Source organism: Lottia gigantea (assembly GCF_000327385.1).
Source record: "Lottia gigantea unplaced genomic scaffold LOTGIsca_12, whole genome shotgun sequence".
NCBI classification, from domain to species: Eukaryota; Metazoa; Mollusca; class Gastropoda; family Lottiidae; genus Lottia; species Lottia gigantea.
This window is the reverse complement of record NW_008707225.1, coordinates 385,989-406,534: the sequence shown is the minus strand read 5'-3', so window position 1 is coordinate 406,534 and position 20,546 is coordinate 385,989. Positions and strand designations below refer to the sequence as shown.

The window sequence follows — 20,546 nt, the reverse complement described above, 5'->3', positions numbered from 1 at the left end:
GCATACATGATCTGACAAATTTGTTATTCATGTCCTGTTCTGGGCCATTCAGTATTCAACCCACTAATACACAAGTAATGTATGTATCAAATATTGTGTACCATATAAGATTTCCTTGCTGTTATGTCAGGAATTGCAGGGTATCTATTTTTTTAAATGGACTAGTAGATGTAGTGTCTTACCATTTTTAAAAGTACTTTGGATTGGTTAGCATAAATTATGACAACTCTGGATGGTCATTCATTCTAAACACAATCACCAAATACAGATGGAGTTTGTTAAATCAGGGTTAGTGGATTCACCTGCAAAAAAAAAGAAACTTAACATTAACATCTACATTTGAATCATGTCACCCTCACAAAAATTCACAAGATACCTCCTGCTTAAACCTAGGCCTAACAGTTGGAATACCTGAGAAATAATTCAAGTAGTTTTAAAAAACAAACAGAAAGTTAATTATAAAAAAAACTCACCATAAAGATCTGTTTGTCGAAAGCAATTTAAAACTTTGCATACTAATAACTTCTGTGAACTGCTGTCACTGTAAAAAGAATAATAATTTTTAGAATACAAACAACATTGTTTTGTGAATTGTTTCAAAAAGTAAAATTTTACTTAGCATTAATGGGCGGTTATACTTTTCTCATGAATCACAAAAATCTGAATTCTCACAATAGGAAGCTTGCAAGCTCATCTCTACCTTAATTTCTTATCATAAACTAACAATTATAGGACACCATCCCTTAACATCCCCACCCCTTAATTGTAAACCTGTCTATCCTCGTCCCCACCTAAGGTGGACCGCCTAATACCATATTCTAAAACAACAAATATAGGCCACCATCTCTTTAATACCTCCACCCCCTAATCCTAAACTAGACTACCCTCATCTCTGAAGGGTATAAATTACTTTTTTATTTGCATAAGTCTTTTGCTCTATGGGCCTAAATTGCACAGCAGTTTAAAATTTTGTATAGCACTTTTTAACGTATGAAGTACGGTATGTAAAGGTTCTGATTAGTATCATAAAACTGAATGATTCTTGAATTGTAATTTAAATACCAGTGAAAAATATAAATAAAAACAAAAGATGGCCATAATGATACTCCTGATATCTTCCATGTTATTTTTAAAGTCATGAAATAACTTATATTTGTCATTTATTCTCGTGACATTGGGTCTAAATTTTCAAGGTCACGCGCGTAAGAATCTAGATTGAGAAAAGTCCAAACTAACCGATAATATTTAATCCTACAAATAATTCAAAACCATCCAAAATCCAATACAGAATATATCATAAGTCATAAGTCACAACTGATATTACCGAAATCCCGCTCAGAAATGCGGACCTTTGGATAAGCAAACGATGATTTTACGTTAAACTCATCCCACTTTTTGACTGACAATTTGAATTTCAGCCAATCAACAGCCAACATTCTGTATCCACGTGCTCTACGTGTCAACTCTTCCCGCCAAAAAATTGTTTTGAGTTTCTGATGGTTTTAAACTGTCACCTTCTCGTCAATTTGGTGAAAGTTGATAAATTATTAAAGGTAAAGATCCACCAATATTTCAGAGTCGCTGGTTGAAAGAATTTTGAGTAGAGGTACTGGACTTAAAAATCCTTTGTTAAGTCTAAAACCTGTTCAAAAATCTTTGGATCAACGAATAAAGTATATTTCGTTAAGTTACCGAGGGAAAAAATTGCCAAATTCACATGTTTGTGAAGTAAATTACACGGAAGGGGACCTTTAATTCTTGACAGAACAAATAACATGATTGCTAGATTCGCGCCAAATATTACCCCGAAATTTAAAGGGATATAGCGTTACTGTTAGAATAAAATTCACCATTACTCAAGTTTTAGGCCTAAATCAGGCTACCCTCAAAGAAGATAATTAGAAAATTTACTGAAAAGCTTTGACATAAATGTGGCAATAAATTCTGGGACGAAAAAGTGAAAAAGATACAAATATGATTGCAAAAGAACAGATTAAACCACAGTAAATTTAAAGATAGTGGATCGTGAAACGAGATCCTCATTGTTAGATCATTTAGGCCTGCGTACGAAAATCGAAAATTGCGAAAATCGTTTGAAAACTGAAAGAGCTATACCAATTTCAACATAGGCGTACGATCGAGACGAGTCGTACAAATAAGGGACAGAATGACTCAAATATTTTAGAACATTTATAATATTTATATTAGTGGTCACTGGCAAATAACCCATCATGCCCATGGAATTGAGAGCAATATTAGAAGTTCCAGGAGGTTCTATCAATTCCCATTATCAGGATTCTGGGTTACCCCCATTTTCAGAATGTATAGATTTCTCCCTGTCAATCAATTTCCCCGTTGATGGTGATAATAACTACTCAATAATTAAATCATATCATTTGATCGTCAAAATAAGTACAATGACCCTACACGAACTACAAAATTGTTTCGAATTATTCATTCGTCGTCATTCCCAAATTTGTGCACGGTCTTTGACAGAATTGAGTCTCGTTTTATGTCTTTCTGACCCAATTCGGACAGTTCGGAATTTTACACCCCCCAGATCTCGATGAGATGTTATTCATTTATTGCCTGTCGAGCCAACTAAGGTGACTATCTAGTCCATGCTGCACCACTATGGTTTACAAATTAATACAAAGACAAAGGTTGTCTTGATCTCTCTCCCTTCTAGATTAATTGAATACCCTTATTTTCCGATGTACAAAACATTAAATTTGGCAAAATAGACACATTTGAAGCGTCATAGGAAGAACGTGGGGAATGCTCAAGAGCTTGGTGAAGGGGTTGTATTAGGTGATACACTTTTTCCAAACATTATCCTCAAACGACACTTTGGGTTAGGGTCACATTAAATAACTGAACACAATATTAGGGTATACTACCCATGTGTTTTATTTAATAGCGCTTTAACAATTTATCTTGTCGCCATTAATGACCATGTAAATTGTTGAAACCTTGAGTACAATAAACCCTAAGTTGACATGGACAAATATCTACATTTAGATACATCAAATACAGAGTACAACTAGCAATATCCGACAAGATATCCTACAAATTGCAAAATCCATGCGATGAGTCGTTTCTGATACATCTCTCTAGAAGGGTTTGGATACCTGGTGTTATCATAAAATAAATTGACCACACTCTAAATATACCAAAATAATCTTAGATGGAAAAATTCTCGACAACATCCAAAAATGTTTATGGTAGTTTATTTACAAAGTGCTGCTAAAATGGTACGAGGTGGAGTAAAGGGTCTTCTGGCATGAAGAACTTGGCGATTGTCTACCATAAAGACATCGCCTTTCTGCCAAGTGATATCTACCGATAATTTATTTAACATTGCTGTCAGGTCCTTCATCACATCGGCCGGCATCTTTTCACCATTTCCAAACAAGATGGCGGTTTCCGGATCATTTCTGCAGTCCTTCCAACCAGTGTAAGCTGCTATGACCGAGTTAAACCAGGTCTTGTTGCCAGTTCAGGTATCTTCTCGAATTGCTGGTAAAACTGCTGTAACTGTTTTCAAACACCCACCAGGAAGCCATTCAAAGGAAGTACCCTGAAATGGACATTTCTCTTCCGCTTCCGCTTTCGGAAGACGTAGGATTATCCCCGTCAGGTAGTACTCGAGTATATTTTACTCCTTTCTCTTCTAAGTCGTGGAAAAATTCCGGATGTCTTTCGTTTATGGCTCGGTAGATTTCATTGGAGATGACCAATGGTGTCTGTCTTCCCTCGCTTGGTGGAACGTCGCAGTAGAAGAAGAGAACTTTGGGGAAAATTGGTACTTGGGCCATTTCGTGGTGAAACGGATTGGCTGATCCGGTAGAGATTCATTAAGCGGTAAAAACATTACCAACTATCACTCGTCTTGGAGCAGTACCACCAACATACCGTAGAGGATCCAATACGAATGATTTCACGAAATGATCAAAAGCAGTTGGACAATCGATAGAGAAATCTCGAAACAAGATGGCTCCAGATTTCAACAGAAGGTTGTAGAAGACGTCATTATTTCCCTTTAACCATTGGACAAGATCGTCGTTGGACTGTAGGTGATGTTTAGACTGAGGTGATAGTATTGAGGGAAATGGTTTCCCATTGAATTCCTTCTGCTCCGTACATCTCACTTCACGAACTGGGAAATTGTCCGGAAACGATGGCATTTATCTAGATTATCAAGATTTTAAAATATTATTGTACCAGAAAAGTAGAAATTCATTTTGGAAGTACAATGTATTACAGATTTCACAGGAGATACTTCTTTTGAATATTACAACTGTTAAAAATATAATAAAAGGCATTTTACAGGTTGAACAATGAATAAATTATACAGTAAAAAGACAATAATTTTAGAGCCAATTAATGTAAAAACAAATGTGATGTGTGATCACATAGCAAGATCACCTGTTCTGAGTTCACGAGGCCCTCATGGCAGGTCCCCATCTTCTGTTCAACATCTGAAAAATAGTGGTCAATATGCATTATCTATTTATACAATATATTATCAAGAAATATTAAAACAGAACCTGAAACATGTTGTTACACAATTAGATCTTTTAGTGAGTGTTGAACCTTAAAAACAAGGCATCAGTGTATATAAAAGAAACACTTTTTTCACACTTGACTGGGACCCAAAATCTATACAATTGGAAGCGTGAAAAAAGATAATCTAATTAAAATGAGATTACAATTTTTATTATTTTTTCTGATATTTTTTTGTCGCAATTGTAATCTAACAAGTTTTCTATCGCTATCTAGTTCCAATGACGCTTATATAAACCAATCACAGCTATTTAAATATGAATACTTGAATGGGTGCACAGGCCTGACGGTCTTAACCTTTCATTCGCAGAATTAACGTCGAGCATACATCATAAGATCTAATTTCATTTGGTATAAAAAATAAATCGAACATAAAAATTAAACACCTATATTATAGGAATGTAAGAACACAGTTATATAAAACACCTGTATTATATGTCTGTCAAAACACAACCATATTAAACACCTATATTATAGGAATGTAAGAACACAGTTATATAAAACACCTGTATTATATGTCTGTCAAAACACAACCATATTAAACACCTATATTATAGGAATGTAAGAACACAGTTATATAAAACACCTGTATTATATGTCTGTCAAAACACAACCATATTTAACACCTATATTATAGGAATGTAAGAACACAGTTATATAAAACACCTGTATTATATGTCTGTCAAAACACAACCATATTTAACACCTATATTATAGGAATGTAAGAACACAGTTATATAAAACACCTGTATTATATGTCTGTCAAAACACAACCATATTTAACACCTATATTATAGGAATGTAAGAACACAGTTATATAAAACACCTGTATTATATGTCTGTCAAAACACAACCATATTTAACACCTATATTATAGGAATGTAAAAACACAGTTATATAAAACACCTGTATTATATGTCTGTCAAAACACAACCAGACTTTAAATAGCCCACTTTATGACATTCAAGTTTCAACTGATAATATCGGTTGCGTTCGATTTAGGAGTTGTGAACCTTGGTAACTGTCAGATGTCCGTGGGAGCAAGTTGTAAGTGATGTGGAGGAAAATCGAAATGCACGTGCAATATGTATCAGAGTTCTGTATAAAAACAAACTGACGCCGACTGAGAATTCAATTGCTGTGAAGACAGCAAGCGCATGGCACGTTTAACCTCCCAACAACGTGAACATGCCATTGTTCCTCATATAATTTACAGCAGCAATTGGCTTTTCATCATACATTTTGAGTAATATAACTGCACGAGAGTGTGAATTGCTGTGTTCATTTACATAGACAATCTCTATCAATTAGTATATCTTCTTGTATCTATTACTATCCTTACCCTTCTCAGTTACAACTCAAAACATTTAAAGCACAATTTCGAGCTTTGAACGATTCTATGAAGCGTTGGGTAGATGCAAATGATGCCAAATCTAATTACATTTTCTCAACGTTTAACTTTTTAAGTTCTGAAATTTATATCAACTGGGGACTGTTTCGATTTTAAATGTTCTTATTGCATTCGTTTCATGGCCTTAAAAAAATTAAGTCAATGGAAGGGAAAAACAGTCATAGGCCTAATTAGGCTAAAGACAATGCACATTTGTCTAAGTCAATTGTAAAATGTTCTATGACAAATGTTTCAAGTGAAAATTTCTTTCACGCAACAGAAATTTTGCATGCAATACCCAAGTTCTGACACTTAAACAAAAATTATTTCTTAAAATACAACAGTGTTATGCTATTTTCACTAATGACTACCAATCAACAAGAAATACCATGATCAGAACGAGTTTGGAAGGATGAAGGAGATCGAGTAACTCACGCCACACCATCCAGGGCCGAGTTTCACCGCCATGTCATTCGACCCGACCAGATCTAACGAAGAATCAACAACCAAACCAACAACATAGAATCATCCAATTTGAACCAATCCAACTACCACCTACTACGACTACCAACAACTACCTAGTTTGCGATATCAGCATCCGCTGGAAGCGAACGTTAACTTGTCATCTACCTACCTACCTGTCTTTAATGGACCTCCGTACAAAAAGTAAGGGAGACTTAGTGATTTGATATTTCGAATCAGGACCCGTGTAAGATAGTATGGTATGAATTTCGATTATGCCGCGAATGTGTATGCTGAGACGATTCGACCCGATTCGACCGAAATCTGTATGCTAGTTGAATGTCTATGTTAAGTTCAGCCCGGTTACAATTTGAAAGTCTATTCATTCCAAAGGGGTGCATTGTTTGTAACGTGTTAATCCAAGAGTTTTTAGCGAATTAATCGGTTTTTCTTAGCATCTATATATGATTGTTTATACAGCTGCTCAATAGGTCTGTTTAACTGATGATCGAATTGATTAAAGTGTTTTGATACCGTTTTATTAATTTTAAAGATTGATGTCAGTTTTGTGGTGATTGAATCGAACCTTTAACGAATTCTTGATCTCTCCAACCTATTGTTCGATACAACTCGTACAAGGTAGATGGTATTTTTACTTTTACAACTAAGTTTTTCATTAACATGAAAGATAGAACCTGTTCACGTCAATTTCGGAAAGCTGTGGTAGCCTAGAAGTAAAAAAATGGTCCTTTTAAAGGGTGCAGGTTCGCCATTTTCGAGGATTGATTGGAGCAACGATGAAATTCGCTGCATGCTCGATGTGTGAGGCGATACTAAAATTTAAGATGAATAAAAACAAAAGCATTATCTGTTTCCTCTTCCGATATATATTCATTCTTTTCCTACACAATTCGTGTACTTTATTAATCCATTTCTTGCAGTGCGATACGGATAGGGGTATAGGCCTAAGGGTACGATTAGCCAAACGAATCCAACTCGCTACCGACTGAGTTTTTCCACTGCCACGTTAGAGAACTTCGTTGCGCGTACCATATCCACAAATCGGTAGGATCTGGAAAGAGTTTACTTTGTTAGTTATCAGACCCTCATCTTCGAAGAAGTTTACTAAGTTAGTTGTGGTAATAGTCTAGTCTTGATTATCTTCCCTTGTCCTTGGTGGCGCTTTTAATGAAGGTCAAGGCCTCTAATGTCAGCCGGAACCAAAACATTGGAAAATAACAGAAAGATTGCGAAACCATTTTTCTTCGAAGCGTTTGAAGTTATTTTCTAATTAATGTACACATAACTCATCATTATTAGGATATTGAAAGACTCTTATAGTACTGGTAAGATATCATCTTAGCGAGCTTAATGAATAACAATAGTTTCTAGAATTTTCTAGTGAAAATTAATTATTTTTTCATTTTTGTTGTTTGCTTATCTCAATAGATAATTTCGGTGCATATAAGGATTCAACACCTAATTTCGTCAAAGTTATACAAACAAACAATTTTTTATGTCTTAGATGTTTCCTCAGATATTCTAAAAAATAATTCAAATTGGTTTGTTTCGATTTTCTTTATGAATCCCTCACTTTGACCAATATTTCATGAGTAACCAACTTGACAAAAAATGCGTCACCTATTTTCGTGTACCATGTTTGATCTATAAATAAGAATAGCACATTGTATGGATACTCAGTGGTATAACTAACTTCTCTTAGTATTTATCTTTAATATCAATTCATTATAACTAGTGACAATTCCTTCTAAAAACAATGATTAGAAAAAAAAATTGTGACTGACAAAATAAGATACGTAGCGTGATTAATTGCTGAAAGTCATTGAAACAACATAAGAATATGGCCCACATTGTGTTCCATAGACTTTTTCTGCTGACACTGAATTAGCTAGTTGATCGTTGGACTACATTTGGAATTCCGATTACAGCTAGGGATTTTAAGGAAATTTGGCCAATAAAGAATTGTGATGATTGGTAATAACTCAAATCTGCCACTTTGTATTTGTCTGCGCCCTTGATTAAGGGAAGATTGGAAAATCTTTTCCCAACAGGGGATTGAACCCATGACCTCATGGTTAGCGAGGAAGCACTGTACTCAATGAGCCACCACAGGTCCCTTGAACCGATCAGAAAGACAACAATATATATTATTTTCTCTAATGATTTTAAAATCTAACCTATATTTCAGTTGAATTACAGAGAGAGTTTGCATCTTTGCCATAACATTATAATGTAGAGGAGCTAGTTGACACATTTTGGTTAAAGAAAAAGCATTTTAAGACGTTTCTACAGTACCAGTATATAATCAAAAAAAAAAATTTTTTAATTTTGATTTAAATCAAAATAAATTGATAATCAAAACAACCACCAACCCTCTATTATAACAATTATTGTTAAATATAACATAATGAAAGTAATAAAAGAATTTTGAAGTTTGATCATCTATTTTGTCATGTATTGATGTGAAGAATAAGCAGCTTATATAGAACTGAGGAAAAACTTACAGTAAGATTACAGGTGTATTGATTTGCCAAAATATGTTAAAGTTATTTCATTTATAAATGTATAAGATAAGCTTAACTTAAATTGATACTACGTCTTAGAATGAACATGAAATTTAGGTTCTCGAAATGGTCAACATGAGTATATATTCATCAGTGTGTCATAAAGTTACAACAGAATCCCTGTAAAATCTGGAAAATTGGAAAATTCATAAAACTAAGAAATTATTGAAAAACACTTAATCTTGATTTTAAGCGTTTTTCAATAGTTTATTGAATATTTATGGATAATTACTAAGTTTTTTGGATTTATTGGATTATATATGATTCTGTTATATTATTTATGACACCAGGTATATCTACTGGCTCTTATTCACCAAGTTTAAAATTCTTAAATTTTATGTTAATTTTAAAACGTAGTATCACTGTAAAGTGGAAGTTCTTAAAAAATATGTCCATTGTGATTCAATCCCATTAAATTTCAATTTCTTATAACCTTTGCAAAAAAAAAAATGTTTTTCAGCATCAATTCTGGTTCCAAATAAGTATTTCAAATTATGCAATGTTAATGGATGCATACTTCCATACTCTTATCTTTTATGTGATTGAAAATGAAAACAAGTAGGTTTATGAAAACAAGTAGGTTTATGTGTGGACTTGTATGAAAATTTAGAAATTAGACAAGGGATTACTAAGCTTATATGAGATAAAGAAAAAGATTAGATAGTTTTAGGCAGAGATTGAAGTGTTCAATTGTTTTGAAAATTCTTAATACCATACCAGTATTTTATTCATTTGATAACCTTATAAGAAGTTCAAGCTGACACTTGCAGTAGTAATAAGGTAAATGGTTTATTTTGTGTTTGTATTATGATAAGAAAGTTACATTTTATAAGATAAGAGCAGGTTATAATGAATTAGTAGTCTAAACTGTTATGGTATTGGTTGATCAAATTCCATATGTAACTTATAAAAAAAGTCAATGTGACTGAATATTTTTATTTCATACTTATTGGTAGCTATATAGGGTAGTTCTGTATGTTAAGAGGAAAGAAGCCACACCCACAATGTTTATCCTAGACTTAGTAATTCAAAACCTGATATACCGTATGTTATTTCCTCTTTGTGATTATGTCACAAATTCATACTAGTATATTAAAGATAATTTAAATGATCTAAAATTGTTTTGGTTCTACAGGGTGCAAGAACTGTGTCTGTAAGGTCATAAAATGCACACAATTATTATTAATGATAGGGTAGATTTATTCTAGAAGCTTAAACAAATTTTTAAGCTGCAAAATATATAGAAGTCATACATATAACACCATACTACACATAAATTTATATATAACAAGATTTATAATAAGTATAAACCATTCATTGATTTAATTCTTTTTACAATTACATCAAAGGAATGATATCATTAAATGACGACCATTAATGTCTATTTATGACCAATAAAAAAAAAAACCTGTTTAAACAAATGAAATCTTCTTCACATCCACAACACCATGTCTTACAAGCTGAAAACCACATCTGATCGAGAGTCAAATGTGACTGGCACTGTTTTTAAAGGGACAGATGTGCGATTTGTGGAGCTTGATTAGAATGTTGAATGCTCAATATGTAATGAGTCTTCAAAAGTACTAGAAATGTATGAATTCCTTCAAAATTATCTCTAACTAGTAATTTCTATATATGGTAGTGTCTCAAGAAAAGACGACTTGTCTTTTAACGTAATGTGAATGTGGATAATTTTAAACACACATGGATTTAAGGCTCAAATTTCAACAGTGAGCTGTAAACACTATTACTAATTGGCTATTTCTGAGACTAACATGCAATTGGTAAAAAATATGGCCCACTCACTTTAAAGCCTCAATATTTTTGTTATATCAAAATGTATTATGTGCTAGAATATCATTTGCATATTTATATCACATGTTCCACCTACTGTAAAATATGTATTAACTACATTATATATTATTTCAGTAAACTGGTGACATGGCAGCTTTTAATCCACCTCCAAACCAGCCTTATCCACCAATGGATTCTCGTTACCCTCCAGTCAATCAAGGTTATCCACATCAAGGGTTCACTAATCAAGGGTATGGACCCCCAGGTTCTGTTCCACCCCCTCCAACTTATAATCAAGCCACTGCACCTGCAGAAGAACAAAAATTTCAGCAACAGAATGCACCTCAACAAAGTAAGTAAATTAATGCAACAAGTTACAAAGTAAAGACCCTTGTCCTTTCATAGATTTAAAACATCAATAACTCAACAATCTCAAACTACCCAAACAGGAAAATTTTTGTCTGTAGCATGGATCATAGATATTCATACATCTGTCCAGACCAACAGGTGACATTTTAAACATCAAACAGCAGAAAGCATGATATTTATTTGTTGCCTTTAAGTTTAAGAAATCTTGTCATCTATGATGTTGATTTCATTGATTAAGCTTATTCATCCAAATTCAACAATATAATATCCAATCCAAATTTACAATGGAATATAAGGTTGCTTATTGTAGACATTAGAATTGATCATGTTTTTATTTCTTAATTTTCTTACGATTAAGTTTTGTTTGTTCTTCAGATATGGGATTTGGTGGACCACCTGGTATGCCTATGCCTCTACCTAAAATGCCAGCTCAATATTTTGCTAATGTAGATAATAATGACTCGAGCAGTAGTGGAGGTAATTTTGAAGATGGTAACAATATGGCTTCATTCTCTGATAAAGCTGTTAGAAGAGGCTTTATTAAAAAGGTGTGTATTCTTTCATTTTCAAATTGTGCTATCTAAGTAATTGCTGATTAACATATAGGTCAGTGGTCAGTAGTGGACTAAGCAGATCTGGCCCGGATTATACTCGATTTTCTCAACTGATTCGGGTTAGAATGTATTTCAATAAATTGAAAGAGACCAAAAAAAAAATATTTCAAAATTATATAGACCCTAGCCTGCGGACCAATTCCAGTGGTCCCAACTCTCTGTCAGCCCCAGGCAAATATATGAAAATATACTAAATTTTCTCACTGTCCATCGTTACACTTGCAGTGAGGGTTTATGAATGAGAATACTCCATCATGCCTCAGAAAAGTTGATGGCAGCAGGTCACAGTGTTAACCTGAACTGACCTGTTACATCCACAATTTATTATACAATATTTAACAGTACCAATGTTTTATATTTGTAGGTATATCTCATACTTATGAGTCAGTTATTGGTAACAGTTGGTTTTGTTTGTTTATTCCTTTTTGTGTAAGTATTAAGCATCAATTTGACTCAACAAAACAACTGTAAACATGATGATTTATGTTTTTTCTATAAATGATGCATTCTATAATATCAAGAAATTGCATTGTTTCTGTATTCTATGTTGGGGTTTAAGATTGTTTTTTTTATTATTATAGGGATAGTATTAAAAGATGGATTCAGGGTCCAGGATTTTGGATGTATTGGGTATCATAGTAAGTTTTTAAAAAATATTAATTAAAGTGTCTTAACAATTTCTATTTCCTTTCAAAATGTACTGATTTATGCAAAAAAAAAAGGCCTAAATGAAATTTTATTCGGACAAAACAATAATATTTCATCATTTTTTTTTCAGTGGTACATTTTTAGTGACATATTTTGCATTGGTTTGCTGCCCAAGTGTCAGGTAAAGATACAAATTGTTAAAAAAAATCTCAGACCAAGAGATATATTGGTTGCAATCATGTATTGGTAGATCAGTCCAGTTTATTTTACAAGAGTTGGGATATAGAAAATTCAAGGCATTTTTTGTGATTGTGAAGATAGTCACCCCTTAATTTGCAACAATTTGAGAAAAACCTCTGATACTGATACAGTGCTTATCTTTGTCTTCAGAGTGGATAAAACTCAAATTGTCACATTATACTTCTTGTTTATTTACAGTTAATTGCATTCTCAGTTACTGCCCTTGATAAACAATTAATTTTATGCTTTTAGGAGAAAGTATCCTGGAAACTTTATTTGTTTGGGTATTTTTGTAAGTAGAAAATATTTTTGATAGTGTCAGTTTATTGTTTTTGTTTTTAAGTTGTGTAACTTGAAGCTCAGTCCATATAGGACTAATGAGAGAAAAGAGAACAATGTTATTCTACACAACATATAGGGATTTTGAAGTAATTTCCATCATATTGAAATGCATCAATTATTTAGCAATATTACAGGTGACATTGGAGAGAGCAAAAATAAAGAGTCTAGTTATCTGAGTCTATTTCAATATTTATGATAAGTCTCGGTTAACTAGACACTAAAGAAAACTGCCTAGATGGATTTGATTAATCCAAACAATTATTTTTCAATTCTTTTCATACTATTTCTGCTAGTATCTGGAAGGAGGCATTAGATTACAACTTTTTTGTGCTTATCCTTTGATGTTGGAAATAAACATAATATCTCTTTTTTGATGTTAAATGTTTTGATTTCAGACTTTAGCATTTTCCTTTATGACTGGAATGATCAGCAGGTAAGTTGAATATTTTCTCTATTTATCTGCAAAGGTTCTGATATTTACAGGATCTGTAGAAATTTCTTTCCACCTACTTTTTACTCAGAATATAAACAGTTTATTTGAAATATATCTGATTGTATATAATGTATACCATATTTCATTTGCCCCATGTTAACTTGATGGTATAAAATATCACTATTTATTTACTTTCAGTTTCTATGATACGAATATTGTGTTGATGGCTCTGGGTATTACTGCTGCTGTATGCTTGGCTATTTCAATCTTTGCTATTCAAACCAAGGTAACTATTGATCACTTGAAACTTGGCATTTTAGTCAAAGGTCATGTTGATCAGAAATTTCTTGATTGACAAAAGATTTTCTATTGCTGGGCTGGATGTAAAACCCTCTTTAGAGCTAAAATTCATACTACGTCTAGGATTGATATAAAATTTAATATCTCAGACCTGGTCAACAAGAGAATGTGTTCATGATCAATTCACCAGGTGTCATAACTATACAAAACAATCCCTGTATATAACAATAAATCCATATAAAGTAATTATTGGCAAAAGCTCTTAAATGTTAAATAATTACTTGTAGTTTTAACAACAATTACCTGGTTTTATGAATTTATATTTATATGATCAACTCACTATCTTCTCAGTTTGAGCTTCATAAACAGCTAGAAATCATTGAATTCAGAAGATAATTAAATGCCAGAACAATTACATGATTGATTTTGATATTTCAGATTGATTTTACACTATGTAGTGGTCTACTGTTTGTATTGGTAATGGTATTGATGTTATTTGGGTTCCTGACAATTATCATGAGATTTGCTTTTGGTTACAACAGGGTAAGATTTTTTGGAAAAATGAGCATGACCAACATCAATTTTGTGATGTGTTATTTTTAACACATTTTGTGTGATTACATGTAGGTACATGATAATATATCTCTGTATTTTTTGTAGTATTTTTTTGTATCTGTTGTAGATTTTGGATATTGTTTATGCCTCTTTAGCAGCTTTGGTATTTGGATTGGTAAGTTAATCTTTTATTTCTGTACATTAGTAACTTGTACTATTATATTAAGCACAGATGTCCAGATAACTCCTACCCCATTTAAGATATTTTTGTTTGGATCTTTGATGATTCAGTGAGTGCCTTCAGGAGGCTTGATTGATAACTTGAAGATTCAGGGTTTAATCCTGGCAAGGGCGAGATACTACCCTCAGATTTTTAAATCAGGTTTCCCCTTGTCAGTGATACAAGCTAGAACCATTTTTACAAGCATATTGCAGTCTCAGGTGCAGAGAAGTAGGTGTAAAACTTCATTTAAGAATTTCCTGAGAGTAGATGTGTCTTTATATGTTTCAAACAAATCAAATTGAATTATTTCAGTTTTTGATATATGATACTCAGATGATAATTGGTGGAAGAAAACATGAACTGTCACCAGAAGAGTATATTTATGGAGCTTTACAACTTTATGTTGATGTTGTTTATATATTTCTTATTATTCTATCATTATTTGGTTCCAAAAACTGATATTGTGGTGGTTTCTTTGGCAATTTTGGTTTATAATTTAATGAAAAATATTTGTCACTTAACAACTTAAAAAAGTAATTTAATTGAGTACTTGTCATTTCTGACGGCTTTTTTTTTTAAGATATCAAGCTTATTATTTTTTTGCTTAGCATTTTTATTTTAAATCATCCAGTATATTTTAAGTGGTTTTTGAAGAAATGATGTGACAAACCAAATAATACAATGAAAACTTAACGCCTGTGAATCCAAACTAAGATTTTTTAACTTAATTTTTAACTTATGCCAGATTCATAAAGACCTTGCGTTTTTTCTACTTTAAAGAGACACGAAACAGGAATATTTTAGCAAAGCTAATTAGTAATAGTGTTAAAGGCTCAATGTAGAAATTTGAGCCTTCAAATCCATGTGTGTCCAGAATTATCAACGTATTTACTTGAGACTCATCCATACATATAAAAAGAATTTCTAGTTTGAGGTATTTTTGAAGGAATTATGCAATTTTCGTGCAGTTCTAGTACTTAAGAAAAATATGTACATATATTCAAGACCCAAATCAAGTCCTTGAAACAGTGAATATTGGCCTTTAACTTACCAATCAATATTACTAGTATCAATCGCAACGTTTCTTATAATTTTAGTAAAGTATCAGGCATATAAAATAGGTCCAATATACTCCAAGTTTTTACACAAATGTAGTTGATATAACTACACTTGTAACACTTTTAACAAGAAGATTTGTCCAAGATATGTGTCCCACCAGACATGTTTTATTTGTTCAAGAATTATAACAATGGAACTTCTAGATCTCATTGGTTAAAATCAACGTTGCTATATTTCTCGTTTCAATTTGTAACATAGTATATTTTCAATTTTATTATGAACATTAACCACAAAAATAAAAGTAGGATAATTCCCAAATTTTGAATGAATATAGAAATTTAAAATTAATAAGAACAGCCATCTTTAAAATCAGAAAACAAGTGAAAGTAGCTGATTTGATCCAGAAAGACATCTATATATAGGTATCTACTATTTTAATATTTCTAGATATCTATTGTATTAAGAAAAAAAATGTGTGTGTTTAAATGAGGTATTATTTAATGATAGTGTTTTAGCTTATATTCAAACTATTGTATCCAAATTTTAACACCATTTCATTCATACTTTACCAAAATTGTAAAAAAGATATGTTGTAATTAAAAAGCCAAGTAATAATACAACTACAACATTAGTTTTATTTACAAAAACAGTTCCAAAGCTACAACTTCAGAGAATCCTGAAATCTTAATTTATTGTATGTTAAAGTTTTGGAAAATGACATTTGGCAATAATAAAATAATATGCAGGGAAAAATCTTAAAATATCTGTTGACAATAACAATTGTACATGTTTAAAATGACCATAGTTTGAACATGATCTAAGAATTGTAGTGTAAATTATATTTATGATTATTTTATGATATTATGTATATTTGTGACCAATATTAATTTGTGATATAAGGTGTTGGTAACATAGAGCTAATGTTTTCTCCTATAAACTGTCAAGTGTAAATTGGTTGTATATTCGTAGAGATGACATAGGTAAAGTATATGTAAAGTGGTTGTATTCTTACATACTTTGTTGAGGGCAAAATATATAATACCTTTATTAATCGGTGAATTTTTAGTATATAGATACAGTATGTGCATTTCATTTGCAGTGTTTTGTATTCTATTCTTTTTATCAAATCAAAATAGTTTTAATTCTTTGTAAAATTCATTTTTTTCTGTTTGCATAGAAATCATTAAAACCACTTATTAGACGACTTAAAGGGACAGTTCCATGTATTTATAAACATACAAAAAATGTCAATCCGAAAATGATCATGCAATCATACATTCCTTGCTCAAGTACACCTATAAGGATTGTATGACACATTTTTTTAAAATTACATTTTGTTGAGAATTAATAGCTGAAACAGCAATCATACCTGGGGTTATTAGACTTAATCATGGGTTTGCCCCTTTAAAAATCAACAATCTGATTAGGGTAGAATTCATATTTGACTTATGTAATAGGCATAATGTTTATGTAATTAATGTAAATTGATCATATTGTTATTGTCTGTTGCTAAATTTGATTACTTATATTAAACTAATTTTAAACATATCATCATGTAGTGTCTGTAATTCTCTCTGTCGACAAACAGCTCCTTGCCCATATCTCTTGGAATTGATCTCTCATGGATCATCCAAACCTATTTATAGCATAATTAGGAAAGATGTATACCATCGTGTCCAAGCCACACCTCCAAGCCACACCTCCAATCGTCATTGTTATACAAGTGAGGGAAATGACATATACTAAGCTAAATATTGTCCAATCAAAGTGGGCCCTGAAATCTTTCTAGTGAAATATCAGCCAAGTCACTCATTCTAGACCCTTTGTTGGAAACGTAAAAAAAAGAAAGCAACGTGTCATTAAATGTTTTGATTAATATAAACCATTTATCAACGATACATAATTGAACCACAGGCCCCCAGAAATCAACAGATTTTTGACAGCCTGAGATGAAGTTTGAGAGGGCTTAATATTCATTTCAAAATTGCCCTTTCACAGGCCTGAGAGAGAGGGGATTGGTCAACTCCCTAAATACGTCACTGTTCTCAGAAATAGAAAAAACAAAGTAAAAATCAAGGGATTTATTTTAATAAAAAAAATACAGAATGGATACACTCATAGTTAAGAGATGTGAAACAGAAAGTTAAGTAGTAGAATATGAAATGGGGAAACATCTAAAATATACCAGTGATAATTTTGGTTAGTTCTTTCTAAACTACAAATTTGCACAAATTTCTATAAAAAGTTTCTGAAACTATTCATGGAAAAAAACATAGTTAAATTTGAACATCAAATAATATTTTGACCAAATATCAAATAGGAATTTAGACTGAATTTTTTCCTGAAAATATGTCAGTTTCAGAGAAAACAAAACTAAAGCGTTACTTTAGAAGTTGGAGCCAATCAAAACAATAAAAACCTTGACCAATTAGATTCAGATTGAATTTGATTGGTTGCTGTCAAACTATAAAAGAAGCACAACATTGTCGTAATAAAAAAGACTGCTGAATTCCATTGCACATTTTGTATGACTAAGTTTTTAAAATGAAGTACCAAAAGTACTAAACTAAAGACTATGATGAATTACTATTTCTGTTTCATATCTCTATACATTGTAATAATATGTATTATATAGAACTATCTACTAACTAACAAGTTTATATCTATATTAACATCATAAGTCAGTTTTCTATCTTATCATCTTATATTATTGATAATGAAAATATGAATAAATATTAAAAATGTATGATATCTATTTTCAAAAGAGACCATGGATCAAAGAACAAAGTTCAATTACAAATTCAGCATGACACTAATAAAATACAGAAGTTTTCAGTTAACTTTTGAAAGTTAGCTATTCAGTGAAAATTTTTCAAGTATTCATTCTTAATTTCATTCAGCTATATACCCTTACCAAAATATAGACATTAAAGATGGATTTCCTTAAATTTTAGTGTCAAATTAACCAAACTATTAGATTAATTGGTGTTTCTAATGAATTATTATGTATTCATAATCATATCATTATGTTCTTATGGCATATAATTAAGAGTTTTAACCAATAAGAAATTTAACTGTATGTACAGTCTGGATAAGCAAAAAAGATTTTTTGACCTTACTTGATCAGTCACAATTTTTTTATGGACATGTAAGAAAAACCGGTACTTTTCCAAGCATTAGAACACTTCTACTTTCTATTGATATAAATATTAGCATTTTCATAAATGTAAACAAGGGAACCATCTTTAACTGTGTTCAGATATATTCTTGTTTATAGAAACAATTCTTGCCCTATATAAAAACAAATTCCAGTAGCTTTATTTAAAAAAAAGGCTAAACATACCTCACACCAGTTGAATATGGTTGTGAATAATGAAAGTTGTTATGAGTTGTTAAGGCAACTCACACCTCAAAACTTATGAGCACTATTCAAACATTCGCAAACATACGTAACTGGCAATCGCTATGGTGTAAGGGCAAGTAGTTTGCATCACAATATAGACAAGATATGTTAACAAATGAGATCTAACAATGAAATAAGAGATAGAGTAGAAAACTGACTTATATTTTGGACACTACTAAATACAATATACAATTATTACAAATATAGTAAAAAAAAAATTAAATTAAATGCCATTCTGTATAAAACATGAACAAATATATATAATAAATGTAAAAAAAAGACAAAAACACGCTGTGCTTTCATTGATATTAACAAGTGAGGGTAGTTGAATTTTTTTTTTAATAAAAAGCACTAACATTTTTTAGACATAAATGTAACAAAAACACACAAAAAACCATTTCAATTTAAAAATTATAAATAATTTAAGATCTTTATTCTTTCAATATCAAAAGCACTATAATAAATGGTAAAATAGAAAAGAAAAAAACAATAAATATTGACAAAGTTAAAAAACTATGTGGTCTTTATTCATTGTGCATTAACAGTTATTGTCGATTTATACCCTGTTTATTAAACTTGCAGTTGTGTACCCATGAACAATTCTCAATATTTATATTTTGCACATTTTATACAATTTAAACATGTATACAGGGGCTGGCCAATAATAATGAGTTGAACTGTACACCACTGACCAATCTCATAAAAAATACCATCTGTACAAGACTTTATTTAGTATCTAAACATATGCTTAACAAGCTTATTTTCACCCATCTGTACCACTTTTCAAAATTAGAATATGATGTTCAGTTCCCAAACAATTGGGAAGATATTAACGATAACAAGATGTCATAGACATGACATGACACACGAGAATGATAATACCAGTCTGGATAACAGCTGAAACCATGATTTCATATTGAATTGCCAAAAGATCAATTAGAGATTTTAATTCTGAAAAGTGATACACATGGCTGAAATTTACCTGATGATACAGTTATTCATAATGATAAAAAGGGAATCATGTATCAACTAAATCAAAATGGCACATTTCTCTTTCTAAAAAAATATCAAAAATCTTTACAATTTGAACAAACAAAAAATATCAAAGGTTATAACATTGCTTTTTGGCAATTTAGGGAGACAACAGTATAGCGGTAAAAAAAATATGTGGTTCAAAATGAAAAAAAGAATGCCAAAAGACATGATGTATAATGTCATTAAGCCACCAGTGCAAAATTAGGAATCTGATTAAAATTATACAATAGCCTCATTCTGTACCTTAATTAACACTAATATTTCATAAAAAAAAAAAAATAGATTGACCAATGATCATAAATCATTGAATTTGACCATAATAGATATCCAAAATCATCCCAACAAATTCAAAATCATTTTCTAATTTTCTATGAAAAATAACACGTAACAACGTAAAGGGAGCGATATAATTTAAATCTTGACTAAAAACAAGGACCAAAACTCATGTATAACTCAAATTTGTTTTTTTCAATAAGCCTTGTGAAATTTTGAAACTTAAGAACATACCGCCCCCCTCCCCCCCCCCGG

At 31.5% G+C, this 20,546-nt stretch overlaps 2 protein-coding genes across 2 annotated transcripts; one reads left to right on the top strand and one right to left on the bottom strand.

The window, feature by feature from the left end:
- Positions 1–255: 255 nt before the first annotated feature.
- LOTGIDRAFT_156723 (hypothetical protein) lies at positions 256–3,818 on the bottom strand (the record flags this gene model as incomplete). Its single annotated transcript, XM_009047999.1, has 3 exons — positions 256–302; positions 474–541; positions 3,580–3,818. The coding sequence occupies 3 exons, from the start codon at positions 3,816–3,818 to the stop codon at positions 256–258; spliced, it is 354 nt and encodes a 117-aa protein (XP_009046247.1).
- Positions 3,819–7,628: 3,810 nt separating this feature from the next.
- Positions 7,629–15,096, top strand: LOTGIDRAFT_212296 (hypothetical protein). Its single transcript, XM_009047998.1, has 13 exons — positions 7,629–7,764; positions 9,464–9,783; positions 10,933–11,149; positions 11,542–11,714; positions 12,145–12,209; positions 12,362–12,418; positions 12,559–12,609; positions 12,921–12,960; positions 13,406–13,443; positions 13,642–13,729; positions 14,182–14,286; positions 14,426–14,473; positions 14,834–15,096. The coding sequence occupies exons 3-13, from the start codon at positions 10,945–10,947 to the stop codon at positions 14,978–14,980; spliced, it is 1,017 nt and encodes a 338-aa protein (XP_009046246.1). The 5' UTR covers positions 7,629–7,764; positions 9,464–9,783; positions 10,933–10,944; the 3' UTR covers positions 14,981–15,096.
- The last annotated feature ends 5,450 nt before the right edge of the window (positions 15,097–20,546 follow it).

Excerpts from the sequence above, each read along its gene's own strand:
- LOTGIDRAFT_212296 (XM_009047998.1), top strand. The coding sequence starts at position 10,945 with ATGGCAGCTTTTAATCCACCTCCAAACCAGCCTTATCCACCAATGGAT. Across the intron at positions 11,150-11,541 it reads ACAGAATGCACCTCAACAAA|ATATGGGATTTGGTGGACCA; the intron begins GTAAGTAAATTA and ends TTTGTTCTTCAG. Across the intron at positions 12,210-12,361 it reads GTTTGTTTATTCCTTTTTGT|GGATAGTATTAAAAGATGGA; the intron begins GTAAGTATTAAG and ends TTATTATTATAG.